The sequence below is a fragment of the Mastacembelus armatus genome, chromosome 7 (genome assembly GCF_900324485.2).
Source record: "Mastacembelus armatus chromosome 7, fMasArm1.2, whole genome shotgun sequence".
In the NCBI taxonomy this organism is placed as follows: Eukaryota; Metazoa; Chordata; class Actinopteri; order Synbranchiformes; family Mastacembelidae; genus Mastacembelus; species Mastacembelus armatus.
In genome coordinates, this window is record NC_046639.1 from 8,111,840 (window position 1) to 8,131,310 (window position 19,471).

General features: G+C 39.3%; 1 protein-coding gene across 3 annotated transcripts; it reads left to right on the top strand.

Annotated features, from left to right (window-relative positions):
* The first annotated feature begins 704 nt into the window (after window positions 1-704).
* On the top strand, window positions 705-18,078 carry LOC113145375 (uncharacterized). 3 transcript variants are annotated; one of them, XM_026332023.2, is made up of 26 exons: window positions 705-835; window positions 2,964-3,098; window positions 3,830-3,975; window positions 4,290-4,461; window positions 4,567-6,299; window positions 6,398-6,452; window positions 6,650-6,709; window positions 6,949-7,004; window positions 7,387-7,536; window positions 8,739-8,801; window positions 8,925-9,074; window positions 9,164-9,271; window positions 9,804-9,933; window positions 10,124-10,240; window positions 10,345-10,389; window positions 10,484-10,563; window positions 10,723-10,835; window positions 11,296-11,479; window positions 12,355-12,439; window positions 12,637-12,782; window positions 12,920-13,010; window positions 13,174-13,322; window positions 13,431-13,516; window positions 13,613-13,682; window positions 14,109-14,227; window positions 14,801-18,078. In XM_026332023.2, the coding sequence occupies exons 2-26, from the start codon at window positions 2,975-2,977 to the stop codon at window positions 14,940-14,942; spliced, it is 4,374 nt and encodes a 1,457-aa protein (XP_026187808.1). In that variant the 5' UTR covers window positions 705-835; window positions 2,964-2,974; the 3' UTR covers window positions 14,943-18,078. The 3 variants fall into 3 exon arrangements, with proteins under 3 accessions (XP_026187808.1, XP_026187807.1, XP_026187809.1); XM_026332022.2 differs by having other exon boundaries at window positions 13,431-13,682; XM_026332024.2 differs by lacking the exon at window positions 7,387-7,536 and having other exon boundaries at window positions 13,431-13,682.
* Window positions 18,079-19,471: the final 1,393 nt, after the last annotated feature.

Below are 19,471 nucleotides of genomic sequence, written 5' to 3' on the forward strand. Positions count from 1 at the left end.
AGACTAGTTGGGTGTATCAACTACTTAACGCTAGTGTTACGATTCTTTGGTAAAATGTTTCTGCCGACATTTTTCACCACCTGTATCGGTATAACGAATACATTTTAGAGATGTAACTCGACGGTTCAGTGCTATGTTGGTCTGCACTATGGTCACCGTGTAGCAGAGACAATCGTGATACAGCTGGTAGTTAATATTAGTTAGCCGGTAGTTGGCCGGCCTAACATCGGTGAGATACGGTTAGTGAGTTACATGTACATGTGACCCGTTTCTAGTAGGAACTTAAGACTTGACTAGCTAACGTTCATCCTTTTTACAGGGTGTGTGTGATAGCTAATGCTAAGGTAGCCTAGTCACTAGTTCATGTTTAGGAGTTTAATGTTTCAGGCAGGTTAGAATAATGAGATTGTAAGAGTTAGCGGTAGTCGTCCAACTAAAAATCGGCGACATGGAGTTTTGCCGGCGGTGTTAGCATAAGATTAGCCTAGCTTTAACTCTTGGCAGGGAGCTGTATTAGTGGTCACCGTGGTTTTCAGAAATAACGCTAATCGAGATTTAAATAGCTTTTTTTCCCCTTTGCAGCGACGTAGCGCTAATGTTGAATTATTTCCCGGGTGTTGATCAACCCACTGTACTCCCTTTGAGAGGGCTGGGCTTAACTAAACCCCGGGTAATTTCATAGCTAGCAGTGCGGCTACGGGACAGCCTCCCGCATCGGTCGTCCAATGGATGCTTCGAGGTAAGGGCGGACGTCACGGGGGCCGAGCACCCTGTCGGAGATGAGATTTTTGATGTAGCTAAGAGGTTCATCTGTAGCTGTGTGGGAACGGGAGAGGTAAGCTATCCATAATTTGTCTTCATTCAAACCCATCGCTCTTGTGTTCAGACTTTCTCCCGACAAGGCGCTGTATGGATTATACCGCACATTCATGTCGCTACAGTTTTTATCGTCCCGGTTTTTGAGTGCGACCTTGTGCAGGCTCACAACACAAAGACCGGTGGCGAAATCAACAGAAAGGCTCATGAGCCGAGGGCTGCTTGACTTCCTAGTAATGATTACTATTGTTTGCTATAGTTTGGTTTCGCTGTTGTAATAACGTGCATGTGCACGGATAGTCAGCTGTAATTACATTTTCTTGAAAAGATCATGAATGGGTAGCCGTCACTTTTAACTGGTTCTTTCAACATAAAGATAGAACATAAAGCTCGCCCCCACACGTGAAATCAGTTCATAGCGGCGATACAAAATTTCCACATTTCACTTGAAAATGTTGAAAACTAACTAACTAACTACAGATCTGAAAAGCCGGTAAACGTGTTAGTCACTGAGCCTCTTCACTCGCGGTGAACATGTGTGTTTGTTATTGGTGTATAAAGTAACAGGCAACTTTACTCTAGATGATAAAGCTCAAGTTTCTTGCTCAGTGAAAGTTGTCGAGGAGGAACGTTCGCGGCAAAAAATGAACAACGCGAGACTTCATTAACGGTTTCTATACGTTGAGGAGAAAGGGGAGGGCGACACGGCAGCCGCGTGGCCCGGTGTCCTGTAGCAGTCAGCTCCAGCACAGCTCGCCCTCTTATTGTACACTACCCATGAAAAATGGTCAGATAAAATCATGAGATGCAGAAGTAAAGGTTACCTGATAGGAAAACCACGGCCTTTATCGTCCACAGTCTTGTCAGACAATAGAGGATTAGGCAGTTCATCCATTGGCCCAGTCTCACCCACCACCCCCCACTCCTAAAAGTCATGGGGTAGGGGCTAAACATTAGCTGTGCCAATACTGAGAGCTGTGTTTCGTTAGAGGAACTATTTGATCAGACCCCCTTCAAAAGAAAAGATCTAGATCACAGCCTTTATGTCAATACTGAATGAATAACGTATTTGAAAAAAACTACAGTGATGCTAATTATTCTGTAGTATGTCAACATTGGCGATAAGGATAAGGAAAATGATCCAATTTGTTTTTAGTGATTGTTTGAAAATATTACTGACTTGCCCTGTACTTCCCTCTGAAACTACTCTTCCCAACTGTGACAGCAACATCAGTAGTTGTGAAATTTGCTAAAGGTCTAATTGAGGCAGTTGACCTTATTTACTTGGTGAACTTGTTAAGACAGCTCAGAAGTTTCTAAAACACTGATGTAAACTGACTATTGTCTTGGAAAAATGACTTGGAGGCAAATCTCAGGTCAAAGGATGGCAAATTTAATAGGCAAAGCAACAGGCAAAGCAATAGGCAAAGTAACAGGCAAAGCAATAAGCAAAGTAAAAGGCAAAGCAACAGGCATTGAAGCATATGGGCTGAATAAAAAACATTCAGCAACAATGACATTGACTGAAAATTGCAAGATTTTGCCAGATTTGCAAGATTTGCAAAACCTACATCAATAAAAACTGAGATGATTGTACCATATTTTCCGGACTATAAGTCGCACCTCTTTTAGTCCTCTGGCTTGTACTGCAGTTTATACAGCGAAGCAACTTATATGTGGATATTTATAGTAATTTTGCCAAGTAGTCACTAGCGTTAGATGCGACTCTTGACTCAATTAAAGATAATATTGTACCACTGAAAAAGTAAAAACGTTTATGTTCATGCTAAACTACAACTCCTAGTGTAACATAAGTGAAAATGCCAACCAAAACAAAGTGCACAACTGCGGACTTCAAAGTGCAGGTAATAAAGTCTGTGGCTGAAACTAATTAACTAAACTAATTTAGAATAGAATCAGTATATGATCATCATCATCATTTCTAATGTGACTTATACACCACAGTGACTTGTATATGGTTTTATTTTGGTTCAACAAGGCTGTTTTTACTAAAAGTGACTTATACTCCACTGTTCTGGCCATGACATGAACCTAGGGTAACTGTGACAATAAGGTTTTTGATTATCTAATCAATAATTCTTAATACTCGGAATTTATAAAAATCTGGTTGTTGTTTTCTTTCTTAGAGAGCTGCAGGATGGCAAGTACAGTGGTTGTCACTCCAGACTCCCTCCATGATAAAACCAACCGCTTTCATTTGTTGGCCTGGGTCAACAACCTGCTGAAGACAAACTTCAAAGATGTGCGGGAGCTGGGTTCAGGTGCTTTATCAGTATGAGCAGATCTAGTTCAGTTTTTCCACACAGTTCCTTTGGTCCAAATCAGGCATGTTAAGTCACAACAACCCATGAATACACACATTTGACTGCACAGCGCTGTATAATTTTGCCAATCCATGTCGCTGTGGCTGTATGTAGTTGCCCATGGTGATCTCCTCAACCAACTGAGGATGGGTTTGGTAGTAAAGTGCTTTGCTGGTGGTGAGAGAGAAAGCACTGATTTTAAAAGTTTCAGGCTCAGCTCAGAGTACATTTGTAAATTGTAATGGGATGGCTTCGGTTTGGAGTTTCACTTCACTTCACTTCATACCTTCTTATATAAATCTTAATTTGCTATTAAGGGATTAATTTACAGCTGTTTCACAGTTGTATTAGAGCTGCTGCTTTATACTGTAAGTTTTCCATTTTAAAACCAACATCAATGTTTTATTTTGAATAGCTATTAGAAATCTACTATATTTCTCATGGAGTTAGCAGACTAACCTTTGTAGTAACACTACTCAATTAGAATGTTCTACACAGCAAACAGTGGATCTGTCTTAAATGTTGTAGGAACAGCCACAGTGAATTGTGCTCCATTACTGCACATCTGGCCTGGCCATGCCTGCACACAGCTCAGCTCACAGTGTCTCCACTGCTACTGGAAAAACAGCAAAAGAGTGTTCTTCCCATCCATTGTTTGGAGCTGTCTTCATGTGTGTGTAATTCCACAGGTGCATGTCACTGTCAGATCACGAATTGGGTTATTCCTGGATCTGTTGACTTGACCAAGGTGAAGTTTGATGCGCAAGGTGAAGATGACTATAAGCACAACTTTAGGCTCCTCAATGAGGCCTTCAGCAAGAGCGGTATCACAAGGGTATGCACATTTTCTCCAGTGGAGCAGCATTGCAATTTTCATTTTACTTCACTGTTAGATTTGTCAGAGGAGAGGGTGTTAGTTCTAAAGTGTATCAGTAATTGGGAAAAATGACTTACAAGGACCACACCGATGGTTTTTGTGCTCCTGGATACAATACATCAAATTGTGTATTAGTTATAACTAGATTATGTGACTCAAGGAAAATATTGTAGAAGGCAGGGCTTTTTTTCATCAGTTTGTCTGTCAATCAAATGGTGATGACAAGGACTACAATTTTAACATTTTGTCATGTCTTCTTTGTCTTGATTTAGACCATTCCAGTTGAAGAGCTTATAAAAGGGGATTTTAAAAGGAACTTTGAGATCTTGAGGTGGTTCAAGGCATTTTATGAGATGAATGTGAAAAGTGAAGACTACGACCCTGTGAAAGCGAGGAACAGCCATGACGTCAGCCCTATAGTGGTATCTCAACCATTTCAGAAATGTAAGTTGACATTTTCTCATTCAGCTTAATAACAAAATAAGGGATTGTATTGTGTTTAGATTATTCATAGTACTTTTACTAAATTTTTTTCTCTCACTTTGTCAGGGAGCTCTAAATTGGAATTGGACACAGATGAGAATGACACTGAAATAACTACAAAATTCCATTACACTGAAAAATGGAAGAATACTTTTGATTGGGCCGAATGTAGCACTCTTGGAGAGCAGTATACTTATTGCCGCTCATGTGCTACACACCTGAACACATTTCATAAAGGCATTGCTGATCTCAGGCGACATGCAGAAACGAACAAACACATGAAAAGCTCTACATCTTCCAAGAGCACCATCCCACAAAGCCACGACTCTGACCAGCTGCCCTGTAGTGACACAGCTATTCGATTTATTCACATGCAATGTTACACTGGCTCAGATAAAGGCGAACAAGTGTCTAGACATTTTGCACTTAGTAAGCTGGGGCAGTACCTCAAGAATATTACATCCGTTTGCCAGCACACGCCTTACTGTGTATACATTTATGTAGGGGTAACGGTGGCAAAAGATGACACTGTCTCTGTGGTCCTTGTTGGGTTTTTTGATGTCAAAACCTCCAGGTACTGCATCCGATTTTTGGATGCTCTTAAGTCAGTGGATGATGCAGGAGATCAAACAGCAGCAGCAGTGGTGGCGACCTTGAAGAAATTTGGGTTACCCTCACATAATCTTGTTGCTGTTTATTGTGATGCTAGCGGTAAAGCATCAGAGCAGATCTGCTCACAACTCAGGGAACTCAACCCACACCTCATAGCCTTAGGAGGACTGTACACCATGGCTGATGCTGCTTGCAGTGCTGGGGTTAAAGAGCTATCCAGTCACACTCAAGAGTTAATAGCACACATCCATGCCCACTACTCCTCTTGCCCTACGAAGAATGACAACCTCACCAATCTTTTTGACTCAGATATCACTGTGGACAGTGCAACAATTGATCTTAACACCAGCTGCCTTCAGTCGTGGATGTTAGTCACAAAAATCTTGGACATATGGACAGATCTCATGTCTTACTTTAGCTCTTGTGACAAGGAGGATGACAAAGCCAAGTTAATCTACTCCCAGTTGCAGGATCCCAAAGTGAGGGTGAGATTTATGTTCCTGGAGAAGGCCCTAAATCCTTTGCATAGTTTCCAAAAGCATCTGCAAACACAGGACGAAGCTGCATGTGCTGATATGCTGCTCATCCTAGAAGAAGCCAGTAGCCTGCTGGGCACCTACACCTCCTACTTCCTTCATCCACAAGCTGCTGCTCGCTTCCTCAAAGAACGTGATACTCAAATCCTTAAGAACAAGAAGTTCCACCTATCAAGCCCTGAACTCAATCTGGGTGGAAAAGCTGTGGAAGACTTCCTGAGTAACTCTGAGGCTGCAGAGGCATTGCCATTATTAAAACAAGAGGTAATGTCTTTCTACATTGCACTCACTGGCTGCATTGCAGAGGAGCTGCCTCTAAGCGACGGGGTGCTAAGGAGCATAGCTCAGCTGCTGAATCCCCAGAGCAGGCTGAAAGTGACAGGGAAAGCAGTCGGGGAGCTTGGGACCAAGCTGGGAATCTGCAGCTCCCCTGAGGAGGTCAGCCAGCTCACAAGGGAATTTCTTGAGTATCAGCTGGCAGAGGAGGGAGAGAGTGAAAAGGGAGAAAAGGACTCCGCAGTGGTTTCACTGGACAAACACTGGGCTAGTGTGCTGAAGGACACCAAGCCAACCTCCATCTTCAGAAAGCTAGTTTTGACCCTGTTGTCTCTACCCTCTCCACCACTTAATGCTCAGCAAGTTTTTACTCAGGTATGTAAAATAGCAGGAGCTGTAGCAACATCATTTGTAAGTATTTACCTATTGTGTGTTTGATTAATGGTGTGCACTTGCTCTATTTCCTGTCACAGGCCTTAGAGAATGGAGATACCGCGCTGTTTTCTGAGAATGAACCTTTACAAGAAAGTAAGTGTGACGTCACATTCGACAGCAGTCTCACTGACAGCATCAGCAACACACCTGATGTATTTTAATAATCTGATAAACCAGTTTTTATGAGATGACTTTGATTTGAATGTTGTTCATTCAAAAAGAGGTTAAGATGAAGTGTATAATGTCAGTGCTTTTGATAATTTGATGTTATTTTTGCTTTGATTTTCTAGAACTGAATGGCCTTAATGTGACATTGAAGTCATGTGAAGTTCGCCTTACAAAAATAAACCGTAAGAAAACCATTTTAACTTTTTGCTTGTGTAATTTAGAAAGTTTTAAGATGTTACTATTAAAGTGAAACTGTACTCCTATAATTTGCTTTTGTAAATGTAGTAAAATCTAATGAAGGGTCTTAACTGAAAGATGGGTATCATCTCTAGACGTTCAGTTTTAACATGACAGAATGCAGTTTTTATGTCTCTGGTCTCAGCTCATACTGTGATACATTACACTCTGTTTCCTTTCAAAGAGCTACGCATTGATCATGATGTTACATCTGGAAGGAATGGTGCCTCATCGAAAGAGGTAAAAGATTTGATCTATATATTTTTTATCCACTTTTTATGCTTCATCCACTACATCTACATGGAGCAAAAGTAACTTGGGTTAACAAGACTGACGATAAAATTTGACAATCCATACAGACTCATGAGACCAGGAACCACAGACAATTCTTTTCTGCATCATATTTGGCTTCATTTAAATTCTGTGTTGCTTTTTTAATGAAGTGAATCTTCTACTCTTCAGTCCCACACATCTACCAGCAGCAGCCTTTTCTGCATAAACTAATTTATTTTCATGTTGTAACATGACTGAGAAATTTGCCTACATAAAGGTGTGTGTTTTTTAGAGTACATTTGCATGTGCATGGTATTTATGTGTGTAATGAGGGTATGTTGTCTCTCAGAGGACCAGTAGGGGAGGTTTTGGCTGGGAGAACAGTTTGCGCCAGAAACCACAGGCCCGTACAGTGTTTCAGGCTGGTGCTAGCAACTGGTGCAAACCCACAGATCTTGATAAGGACAGCAAAAAGGGTGTGGAGTCCCACGATGAGGTGGTAGGTATACTCAAGTATACTACCAGACTACAACCTCTCTCTGCCCTCTGAAATGCAACTAGACAGAAAAAACTCTTATTACAATTATTAATTACTCAGTAGTAATTACACCACATAATTACATATTTGCTATTTCATAAAGAAAGGCCATGGAAGATATTAAAAAGTCTTAAATTTGACTTCCAAAAGTTTTTCTGGCCTTCCATAGGCACTAACATTGGTATATGCTTTTTGGATGTGGCTGCCAGCTGTTGTCGGGAACTGTTATAAACCACAGATGAGACTGGTGTGACAGAGGCTGTTCTGTCATTTTATGGTTTTTCAGCCGACATCATCAGACCTGTAGCAAACACTGTTACAGGTACAGCCAGGAAATGCACCTACTTGAAATGGGCAATGTCACTTTTAGCAAAAACCCTGTGGAGTGTTCTTGTAATAAAACAAAAGTAGATTGTGTTAGCCCCCAAAAGACAGTGTGTGTGTGTGTATCCTAACAAACATGTCAGGTACTTTCCCTTTCTCATGGAGCACTTGCAAAACTTACTTCCAAAGTATTTTAAATTCAGCTTTGTTTACATCCATGTTTACCTGGTAACAGTAGTCCCTGTGTTAGTTTTAAACTTACATAAAAGGTCATTTGGCAATTGACCTTAAGCTGATGGAAATCATTACAGGCATTTTTCACAAATATCTAACAATTTATAGACAAATCATGCCACTTATGCACATATTAATCAATAATGAATATAGTTAAATTAGTTGCAACTATCATTTGATCTGTACAGTGTGAGCTGATTTAACAAATGATAATCGGAACCAGGTATCAGAAGCCTCCAACACATCTAACATACATTTAAGATTAATTATTCGCTTTGTTTACCTGGTGCCAAGTCAGATTAGAGATCTGACAAAAGTAGTATAACATAATCTGCCAGTCTGTGTGTTACCATGTTGTGTTGCGAAATTTATGTTTACAGATTTTATTGGGTAATTTTATTGGTGATGTTTTTAGTAGATTATCTACTAAAAATGAAATATCAAAAACTAGGACTATGTAAGTGATTGGTGGTGAAATTAGAAATACCTAAACTTACTATCAAAAACAATTACAGTAAGGGTTATTCTGTGAGTAATACAGTTGTCACTTACCTAAGTTACTTTTTACCTTTGACGTCGCTGCTCTGTATGTGGTCGACTTTCAGGCAGAGGATTCACCACTGTCCACTAAAAGTACGCCAAGAGGACGACGGAAAAATGCCTATCAGGTGACTTGTTACACTAGCAGGAAAATAAATGCACAAAATATCTGTGTTATAGTTTTGTCTGTTCTGAAATGGAAATTTGGTTTTATATAATGTCTCCTCTTTTTGTTGATTTGACATTTGCAGGATGGGAAAGGGTTTCTGACAGGAGAGCTGGTGTGGGGCAAAGTCAAGGGGTTTTCCTGGTGGCCTGGGATGGTGATGCCTTGGAAAACCAAGCCAGTTCCTCCTGGTATGAGGAGGGTGGAGTGGTTTGGAGATGGGATGTTCTCAGAGGTTAGAAGTGCAGTGCATGTACTCAAGCTAGAGAAATACTTCACATGTGTTGAGTTGGACTTTTACATCAGTATTGTCTTCTGTTGCAGATCGGTACGGACGGTCTAATGCCATTTAGTGCCTTCACTAAGTGCTTCTGCAAAAATTCCTTTGCCAGCTTGCCCATCTACAAGGAAGCCATTTACCAGATCATAGAGGTAAGAGACCAAAATTGTCTCTTACTAAATCATGTTTTACCAAATCTTCTTCCATTTTATTTCCATCAGTTATTTTATACAATTTGACTGAGTTTGGCATAAGAGTTATCTATCATATCAAAGATATACCAGAACATTTAAACTAGCATATTTGGTTGTATCTCTCCAAATAAAATATCCCTAATATCTATTAGCTGCAACAGTTGTGCAACAAATAAGTGAGGTGGGAAGTTGGCTGCAGCAGCTATTTGGTTGTTCTTTGACTTCTGTTTGAAATCAAATGATGTGCTGTTTCAAAAGCATGACCTACCCTTTTCTATGAAAAAAATAATTTAACAAACATTGCGTTTCCAACAATGTTTTCTACAGCTGAGTGACCATTTGATTCTGCTAACAGGAACAAATATCAAAGATGTTTCATGTATTATGGTGTCAGGTAGATTGCTCACAATCAATAGAGGGAATGTGTTAACTCAGTGCCAGAAAATGTTTGACCAGTGCTCTGGATTTTGGTCACACCTGTAATTTGCAGTTGGCAGGTGAGCGATGTAGGAAGTCTTTTGCGGAGGCAGAAGGAAATAAAGAAAAAGAGCTGAAGCTGATGGTAGACTGGGCTGTTGAAGGATTTCTGCCCACAGGACCTGAAGGATTCTTACCTCCTGGTATGTGCACATTAAAAAAGTCCATAAAAAATGCATTATGTGCTGTATAATCAGTGCACATATAGCCAGTAGTATATCAGAAGATGAATAATAATAACTCTAGTCTTATATCGTAAAACACTGAAAGTATCATAATGCAGTCTGAAAAAATGTTTTTTTGAATAACATTCCTCTTTTTGTGATCTTCAAGATTCTGCTGCACGTTTTGAATCTTCTGACTTGCTTCCATCTGACTACCAGCCTCCAGCTAAAAGGAAATATGTTTTTAAAAATAAGGCAAATGCTTCCACCATCACGTATAGCAGAGGTATTCATTATTTTTGTCCACATTTAGTTCCCCAATCAAGTAACATGAGAGTACTCTCATGTCATGATTATCATCATTTTTTCCTGTGTGATTTATTTTCACAGAATCAATAACAGAAAGGGTCAAAGAGAAAGGCAAAACCATTGAAGGTGGGTTTTGCGTGATAGTATGATTACAGATTTAAAATCTTCTTTGATATAACCATAAAGTTCTCAATTCTAAGGTACTAGTTTGTTATTTCAGATTTTTGTTTGTCTTGTGGATCACCTGAGCTTGAAGTGCAGCACCCGTTGTTTGAAGGTGGCCTCTGTCTAAAATGCAAGGTAATCCAATATCCCTAATGATCTGTCTTTGTCTACTTCAATGTGTTTGTGTCTGCTTTGCTCCATTCCAGACCAGTTTGTCAGTGTCTCACCTCCATCTGATACACAGCTGCCATTAACATCCCATATGCTGCAAAACAACCGTATCACTGTCTGCAGGAGAACTTCACTGAAACACTGTACCGCTACGATGAAGATGGCTACCAGTCGTATTGCACTGTGTGCTGTGCCGGCTTAGAGGTCATTCTGTGTGGCAATGCCAGCTGCTGCAGGTAAACAGTCCTCAGGTACTACTGTATCTCTCACAGACCAGTATACCAGTAGCTGTTTTTTGTTTTTGTAACACTGTAATCATGTACACACAACTAAGTCATTATTAGCTGTACCTCTAATGCTAAAAGGGGGCAAGAGGGGTACATGAATCTACTGTCACTGGATTACTTTGTTACTATTTTTAAACTGTAGGGTACACTGTAGCATGAAAACACGTGTCTCCAGATTTGACTGTGTTATGAATTTATTATTATTGTTTATGTGCCTGTGATGAATATGCCACAGTCACTGGTGCAGCTCCACTGGTGACTGTTCGTAAAAGGGGCAAAATCACTGTCTAAGGGCAAAACTGTCTCTATAATTAATAAATATAGAGGACTGCCAGTGTATACATTTAGAAATCATTTCTTACTTGTGTCTGTACATTTATCGTTTTCTAACATTCATGTTCTTTCCCAGATGTTTCTGCAAGGACTGTCTGGACATCCTGGTAAGCCCAGGAACATTTGACAAGCTGAAAGATGTTGACCCCTGGAGCTGTTATGTGTGTGAGCCATCACAGTGTGAAGGAAACCTCAAACTCAGACCAGACTGGAGTGTTAAGGTCCAAGACCTGTTTGTCAATAACAGCGCCATGTCATTTGTACGTATCACACTATACAGCATGGTTTTAGTGTTTTAGAGGCCTGTAAATAACTGCCAACAATTTGTTTTAGTGCTGATAAAGGCCTGAGGATAGAGGACACCTGAACAAACATGTGGGGTCTTTTCCAATTTGAGTCCACCCCTTTTTGTCAAGCTATATAAACCTGAATTCTGCAGAGAAAAGACAGAGAATTCTGTAAGACTTCTCTCCGTGCGCACGTAATTAAATCTGAGATGATTCATCACACTTGTGTTTGTTCTTGAGAATTAGCAGCTCTCAAACCTTAAAGAAATTTCCACAACTCCCAGTGTGTTGTTATAGTTCACGTGTTGAGCAGATTAAAGTATAAGTTCACACATTAATCACAATTTATTGGCTGTACCAACGGAAACAGGTTCAGTGAGGAGAAACACTTAAGTTCTCAGTTTATTAGGAACACCTATCAACATCCAGTAATGCAACAGTTTGTGTTTATTGTTTTTATCAGAGAGGTGTTCATGCTGTGGTTATTTTGGAGGCTGTTTTTGTGGCCAAGTTTGATTTTTTTTTTTTTTTTTTTAACATGAGTTTAAAATAATTTACTTCTCAATATGAAAACTATTAGACACCAAAAAATTGGCAACTTAATTGCATCAAAAGGTGATGTGTTGTTCTAGGTGAAAACCTTTTAAATTTAAAAAATGGGAAAACTAAATGACATGACGTTTCGGTAGTGGTCTGTGTTGTACACCTTGCCGGACAAGATGTTTTATATTTCTTCAGATTGCATAAAAATACAGCTTCAACTCCTCAGTTTTAATTTGCTGCATTTTCTTGTAATTAGCTAATAGGTGCAGTGGTGCTGAGAGTTGTCTGTTTGCTTTTTGTCTCAGGAGCCTCACAGAGTTTACCCCTCCATCCCTGCTGATCACCGCAAACCAATCAAGGTGCTCTCACTTTTTGACGGCATTGCAACAGGTTGGTTCACTGTGTTTTGCATAAGTGATGTAAACTCTACTTTAGTTTTAAGACAAACTCATCCCGTCCTGTCATGTTATAAAAGGAGTGGAGGAGAAGAGAATGTGGGAGCTTCAGTCAGACAGAAAAAAAGCATGAATGGAGTTTATATATAAAATATATGAATTTGTAATTGAACTATTGTGACATTATGACAGGATACCTGGTGCTCAAAGACCTGGGCTTCAAGATTGAACGCTACATTGCTTCAGAGATTTGTGAGGATTCAATTGCTGTGGGCATGGTCAAGCATGAAGGAAGTATCGAATATGTCAATGATGTTCGCACCATCACAAGAAAGCATGTGAGTACAAGCTGCAGTGAGTACAGTCTCACACCTGAATGCACATTCAGCTCTGTGATCATTTTGTTTGTGTGTTTAAGAAGCTAAACGCCAGGAAAATACGAACTCAGCTTAAGCTCTGTATTTGTGTGTTGCAGCTAGCTGAATGGGGACCATTTGATCTTCTGATTGGAGGCAGTCCATGTAACGACCTGTCCATGGTCAATCCGCTTCGAAAAGGATTATTTGGTATGCAGCTCCTTCTACTTGTGTTAAAGCTACAGACATGATTATGCATGCTGGACAGCAAAAAAGTAGTTACTGATGGCATACTAGATAGAAAATGAGGTCAGTATAGGTTAAACTGAACTCTTCTTTAATCACTCCATTTACATCTCTCTCTGTCCTGCAGAGGGCACTGGAAGGCTTTTCTTTGAGTTCTACCGCATACTGACCTTGTTGAAGCCAAAGGAGGATGACGACCGTCCGTTCTTCTGGTTGTTTGAGAATGTGGTTTTTATGAGTGCCAATGACAAATCAGACATCTGCAGGTTTCTCGAGGTGATTATATTTGACTACTGGTGAAAGTGTCCTCTCAGCCTAATGGCTGATGATGAACAGAGTACCATAAATTTTATTGCTCATTATTTATCTTCTCCCTTTTTTCAGTGTAATCCCATTCTTATTGATGCAGTCAAAGTTAGTCCTGCTCACAGAGCACGCTACTTTTGGGGAAACCTCCCTGGCATGAACAGGTACATCCTAATACACAATAATAGTCTCTCACTGGAAGACAAACATTTAATCCTCAAAAATGTACAGTTTACATACCAGTGTTCTTTTCTCTTTAGATCTCTTGCTACAGCTTTAGACAACAAATTGGCTCTTCAGGATTGTTTGGAAGTTGGGCGTCTGGCAAAGGTAGAATAATTTAGTTGGCTGTGTGTGTAATATAGATGTTGCTGCTGAAACAGTGTAATGTAACCAGAAAACAGGCTGTCTGCAGCTCTCAGACAGTTTAATTCATTTTCCTCAAAAATGGTATTAACAATATTCTGTTATGTTTTTTTCACAGTGGGCAGTATCGTAAGTTATTAAAGATCACAGCATGTTGTCAAGAGATATTCCACACTTTATAGTCTTTTTCTGTGATGTCTCAGTGAGCTCTATGAGACCAGTAGCAAACACTTTCAGCACTGGTTGCTACATTAGCTGCAGTAAAACACATTTTATCTTGATAGTGAATATTAAAAAGTTGGTAAGCACTGTAGACATCCTGTCTGAAAAGAGTCAATAACTCTGTTCTCTCAAAACATTTTTCCTAATGTTTGTCATGTCTTCTTACAGTTTGATAAGGTACGCACCATCACAACAAAGTCTAACTCCATAAGGCAGGGAAAGATGGGACCACTACCTGTCACCATGAATGGCAAGGAGGACTACCTGTGGTGCACTGAAATGGAACAGTAAGTATATCTGACTTTTAACGTGCTGTTCCCTTTACAGTTGCATTCTCATTTTACTGTGTTCATTAGGGAAAGCATTTGGTCTGCAGCTGCTGCAACCAGCATTATGTTTTACAAAGAGCTCATTAACTATGATTTAACATTAAGTATGATACTGTTCACAAAACTAGAAACCTCCTAGTCTGTAAGCTAAACTCAAAAGTTGGGAGGTCATTTCTAAGAGTTCTATGTTTATAGATACACAGTAGTAGTAATTGTAGCAGTGTTGGGAATAATAAATTTATAAACAAAAAGTTGGGGTTATTTCTTTGAGCAGCATTTATAACAGTCACTAAGTTTGTTTGGGCTGGTGAATAACATACATAGGGACAGTGTCTGTGCTTCATTTCCAACTCAGGCCTTTTCTTGCATGTCATACCTGCCTCTCTGTCATTATGTAATAAATGTAAAATACCAAAAGACACTTTTAAAAAATACATAAAAGGCAGGTTGAGCTAGACACTGACACATTAAAAAGTCTGTTTTGCTGTGATCTCGTTAGTGCAACATTTTCCATGTGGTTGACTCTGTTAGGGTCTTTGGTTTCCCCAAACACTACACGGATGTGAACAACATGGGCCGGATGCAAAGGCAGAAAGTCCTGGGTCGTTCCTGGAGTGTCCCTGTTATTCGTCACCTCTTCGCTCCACTGAAAGATTATTTCAAATGTGAATAACAGCTGTGAAGTGAATCTTCATTTGAGAGCAGCAGCAGAACAACACACTTTAGTATCTACTAGTTGGACTTTTACAAGTGTTTGTAACAACTTCCTTTAATCCTGTGAGTTGTCAGTCATCTACAATCCACTATCACCAGCAGGCACAAACACTTTCAATTTCTTCAGGTTTCCTTTGATACATGATGGTGCTATGATCAGATGGTAATGTTGCTCAGAACATGGACCTGTATCATGAAGCGAGATTAGACCTTTATCCAGCTATCTTTTGGCTTAGCTCAGGTTTTCTGGAATCTGGTCTGCTTTAAAAAAGGCAAAAAAAAAGGCAAATTTATTTGTATAGCACCATTCATACACTAGGCTATTCAAAGTGCTTTAATCAGGGGAAATCCGAATGTAACCTATGCTTCTCAGCTGACCTCCTCTGGAGCAGAGTAACTTAAGAGGATCAGCCCAGAGCCCATCAAAAGCCCAAGCACTGCCCAGTCACATCAGTCGAAACGGAACATTTCTATACATCAGTATAATCACTTAGCCTCCCGTGATGATTATTACGCAGAGAAAGGACATGCATTTTTGCACAACTCTGAGCTGTTGTCTAGTGATTATAGCTGTGTATTAATTTCACACTGTTTTTAATAAGATCAGTAAATTATAAAAAGAATATTTTAATCAGATATAATTAAAACAACTATAATCTATATGTTTTGATTAACCCGATAAAATGGCTACAATTCTGAAGGCATTTTAGCATCTTTTAGCTTTTCTGGCCTCTAACTTTACTGAACAGCTGGTGAACTTAGCCGGTGAGCATTTAGCAGCTAAGGAGCCCAGTGTTTATACCATGTTAAACTGTGGAGCCGGGTAACCCAAAGACAGCTGCTGAACTTTCTTTGTGATACAGGCCTCAGGTCTCTACCTCAACACTGATTTATCGGTTACAAATCTGCAGTTACACTTTTATCCTCTTATCTAATTCATGAAAAATGTACATTTTTCTTTCAACATTTATTTTATATTCTTTTATTGTGAAATCTTACCAGGGATTTTCTGATCATGTTTGTAATTGACGTGATGAATTTTCTTCTCATTTCCTATGAGTTAATCAACTAGCCAGTTTTAAAGTCTGCCTTTTAATACATTTTTATCCAAATTAGATAAATGTCATTGTCTCACTGTGCACCAGTGATTTTGTGCAAAGTGACCTCACTGGCTTTGCATTTGTACTAGCATTTTATCTATTTTAAGGGCTGTTATTTATAAAAGACCAAAAATATTCAGTGACTACTCACTGAGACCAGTTCTCAACATTTCAGCTGGATTTAATATTGCTGTCGATGATAGTGCAGACGTCTGACTTAAACATAATGTACATGACTTGAGTAGCTTAAGAGTACCGTAACAATGGTTTTGCATGTTTGATCCCTTTAATAACAAAGTGTGTACAATGTTCACAGCACAGCATTATGAGCTCTATCTTGAAGATGTTGTGGTGCTTTGAGACCAGCACGTATCTTTCTCAGGGTGAAACATGCACTCAATGATCATGACTTTTAAAAATGCAGATCACCATTTTTAATCATGGTAAAACAGTGATAAAGGTTTATTAATGTTTAATTAATAAATTTTTTTTTTTTTTTTTTTTTTAAGATTTTTTGTTGTTGTTTTGGCTTGCCTGGGGCAGATAATAGACTATAGTCTTCAGTCTGTTTTAAAGCCTTTTAAATGTTATTTCATCTTGCTTCTTCTGAGAAGTCAGTTTGGTTTTATTCCAACAGTTTTGATCACAAAATGGACCATTTTATATAATGATGTGACATTGTGTTCAGCTGTCAGTCAATATGTACAGATGTAACATGATTGGCCAGACCAAACTAACAACCAATCACATAGCACTCTTTATCCTAATTTTGAGGTGGAAACATTTATTAGGAACATTTTGAAATAAAGCTCATGCTTGTGATACATTAATGCGTAAAAGTGTAAAATAATATAAATTACTTGCAATAAGATGTCTAAACAGACTCTTAAAGGTAAACTGGATTATTTCATGGCTTTATTCCACATTTATTCCCATTCAGGTCACAGTGTCTTCTTTATTTTTAACACTTCGGTGTCAGTAAGAAATGACCAAAATCCTAATATTTCATGTTTTGTTACTGTTGGTTGGATTTTTTTGATTATTTGGCAAAGATGAAACCAGTAATTATTTTATCTGTGCTGCACATCTTCAGTTTCTATCTTCTCAAATAAGAGGATCTGCTGCTACTTTTATTACAATTTATTACAATATTATTTATTACAGGTTTGACATTTGATGAACTAAGCAAAAAAAAAATCTGTTATTCAGACAAAGAATAAACTGGTAATGAAAAGGTTTTCAGCTTTTAATATTTCTGGACTATGTTCTGTCAGCTGGATAAAAGATGTCATGCTCTCCAGGTAAATTGATGAGCCTCTCTTGTATATACTGTAGGTGTACATGCAAAACCACTGGTATGGTCCTTTAAATCTTAGTGAGACTTTACTGACATTAGTTTGCATGACTGTGAAATCTGTGCTTCCTCATGTCTGGTGTGATTTCTGTTGAATTGACAGCTTTGTAATTCTTGTAAAACATCAACCGTACTGTTCAAGTGTAACAAAATGAGGATTTTGTCAACACTCATGTGTTTATTGTTCTAATGAGGAATTTATTTTTATCTTTACTCAGAGTTCAAATTGTGGTGCTGTCTTAGGAATGAGTCACTGTTACTTGACCATTCATTACTTTATAACATATGTGATGTGTCTGTTCTCATGTTGTTGAGGAGGACAGGCCTCAGAATAGACGAAACTTTTACCTCATTCGGTGTTTGGACTTTTTTTTCCTCATGGTGCTAAAGCTGATGATGCTATCCTTGCGTGTACAGTTGAGTTTTGTTTTTGTTAACCTCTACCTTTTATCAGTTTTTACAAACATTCATGTTTGTTTTGTTTTTTGCTCTTTCAATTTTGTCCTGAGTAACATAATCAAAAATAACATTTCTGGAGAAAAAACATCTTATCTATGCTTATAAGTTCAGGACAGAGTGTTGTCGAGGTCTGTATAACCACATACACACACACACACACACATAATGAAATAAAATCGATGCGGTGTATCTGTCACTTGTATTTTTATATCAGGTTGTGTTGAGCAGGTTACAACTGAAATGACTGCTGTATATTCCACTATGCTGCAGTAAATCATTTGGGACATGCTGAGAGAGGAACAGGAGGTTTGTGTTGAGTTGATCATCAGCCTCCTGTGATCCAGTGTTGTGTCACAATTACAGTTTTTGTAAGATGCATGAGTTAATATAACGGCAACAGTTCCTTTTAATTTATTTCACCAGGATGATCTACCCAGTATCAGTAGGGTTACTAGGAGTCCTGGTTCATGAAAACTAAAACATCAGACAGTTTGTGGTCTGTTGATCATGTGTACTGGTGTTCAGGTTTCACTCTGTATTTGAACATCTGTACTTACTTTATTACCTATGTTTCCACTGGTTAACTGGTTCAGCATAGTGCCACTACAACATTACAGGCTGCTCTACATAGCATTTCGTCCTTCCACGAGATGTGGATCACTTGGGAGTGGATGCTTCTTCCCAGGGTTTAGGGATCCTTTCCATTTGAGAGGGAGTGGGACTCTGGTTGCTTGGTTTTATGTCCAGTTTTATTGCCCCTGGCACTTCTCTCCCCTCCTGAACCAGGCGCATCACCTCAGCAAAGGAAAGCTTTGTTGCCTCCATCTCTGCTGTCTGGTTTTTACCGATATCAGAGTCTGAGTCTGGTGCCACATGAGGAGAAGAAAGGCTCCACTGTTTGTAGCTGCTTCTGTCTATGGGCTCAACAAACCTGGTTCCAACAGACAGAGGAACAATAGTGAGTTGTTTTTTTTTAGTACAGTATATTATCTGCATTTATGTATAAAACTGAACTGAAAAAATGTTCAGATCTTAAAGCACAAACTATTTGATCTGATAACACACAGATCATTGTATTGTCCGTGTTCATACTGAATACATCACTCAATCATTAACAGTGTATGGTGGAAAAACAAGAGCTAACTGGAGTCAGGAGTTACAGACCAGTGAACCCAGACTGGAGGTGTTTGTCAGAGCTACTCTGGTTGATACAGAAACATCCTGAGATTCATCAGATTCAGCGTGACATTTCTGCCATATTCACTTCAGGTGACGATTAGTGACTCGCCTGTTATAGAAGAAGAGTTTCATGTTCAGCAGTGTGGCTGCCTCCCGGCTGGGCTGCTGTGCGACCTTCAGTCCGTCCTGAAACCTCTGATCAGCCTCGAAGTCGTAGGAGTCAAACCTCAGGAAAACTGACTCCATGTCCGCTGGGACTCCTGTCCCATTCCACTTACTCACCTGGTCTGGGCAGAACCAGCCTCTGCAAACACATCAGAGCTTCCGCTGTAGTTTTTATTTGGAGTCGACGATCGCGTTACAGAAGGTACACAGCTGGCTGAGTGAGCAGGACTT

What these genes read in the sequence shown, in the direction of transcription:
- LOC113145375 (XM_026332022.2), top strand. Translation starts at nt 2,975, where the DNA reads ATGGCAAGTACAGTGGTTGTCACTCCAGACTCCCTCCATGATAAAACC. An exon ending in GACGGAAAAATGCCTATCAG is followed by an intron (nt 8,802 to 8,924) that starts GTGACTTGTTAC and finishes TGACATTTGCAG; the next exon opens with GATGGGAAAGGGTTTCTGAC. An exon ending in GCACCATCACAAGAAAGCAT is followed by an intron (nt 12,783 to 12,919) that starts GTGAGTACAAGC and finishes TGTGTGTTGCAG; the next exon opens with CTAGCTGAATGGGGACCATT.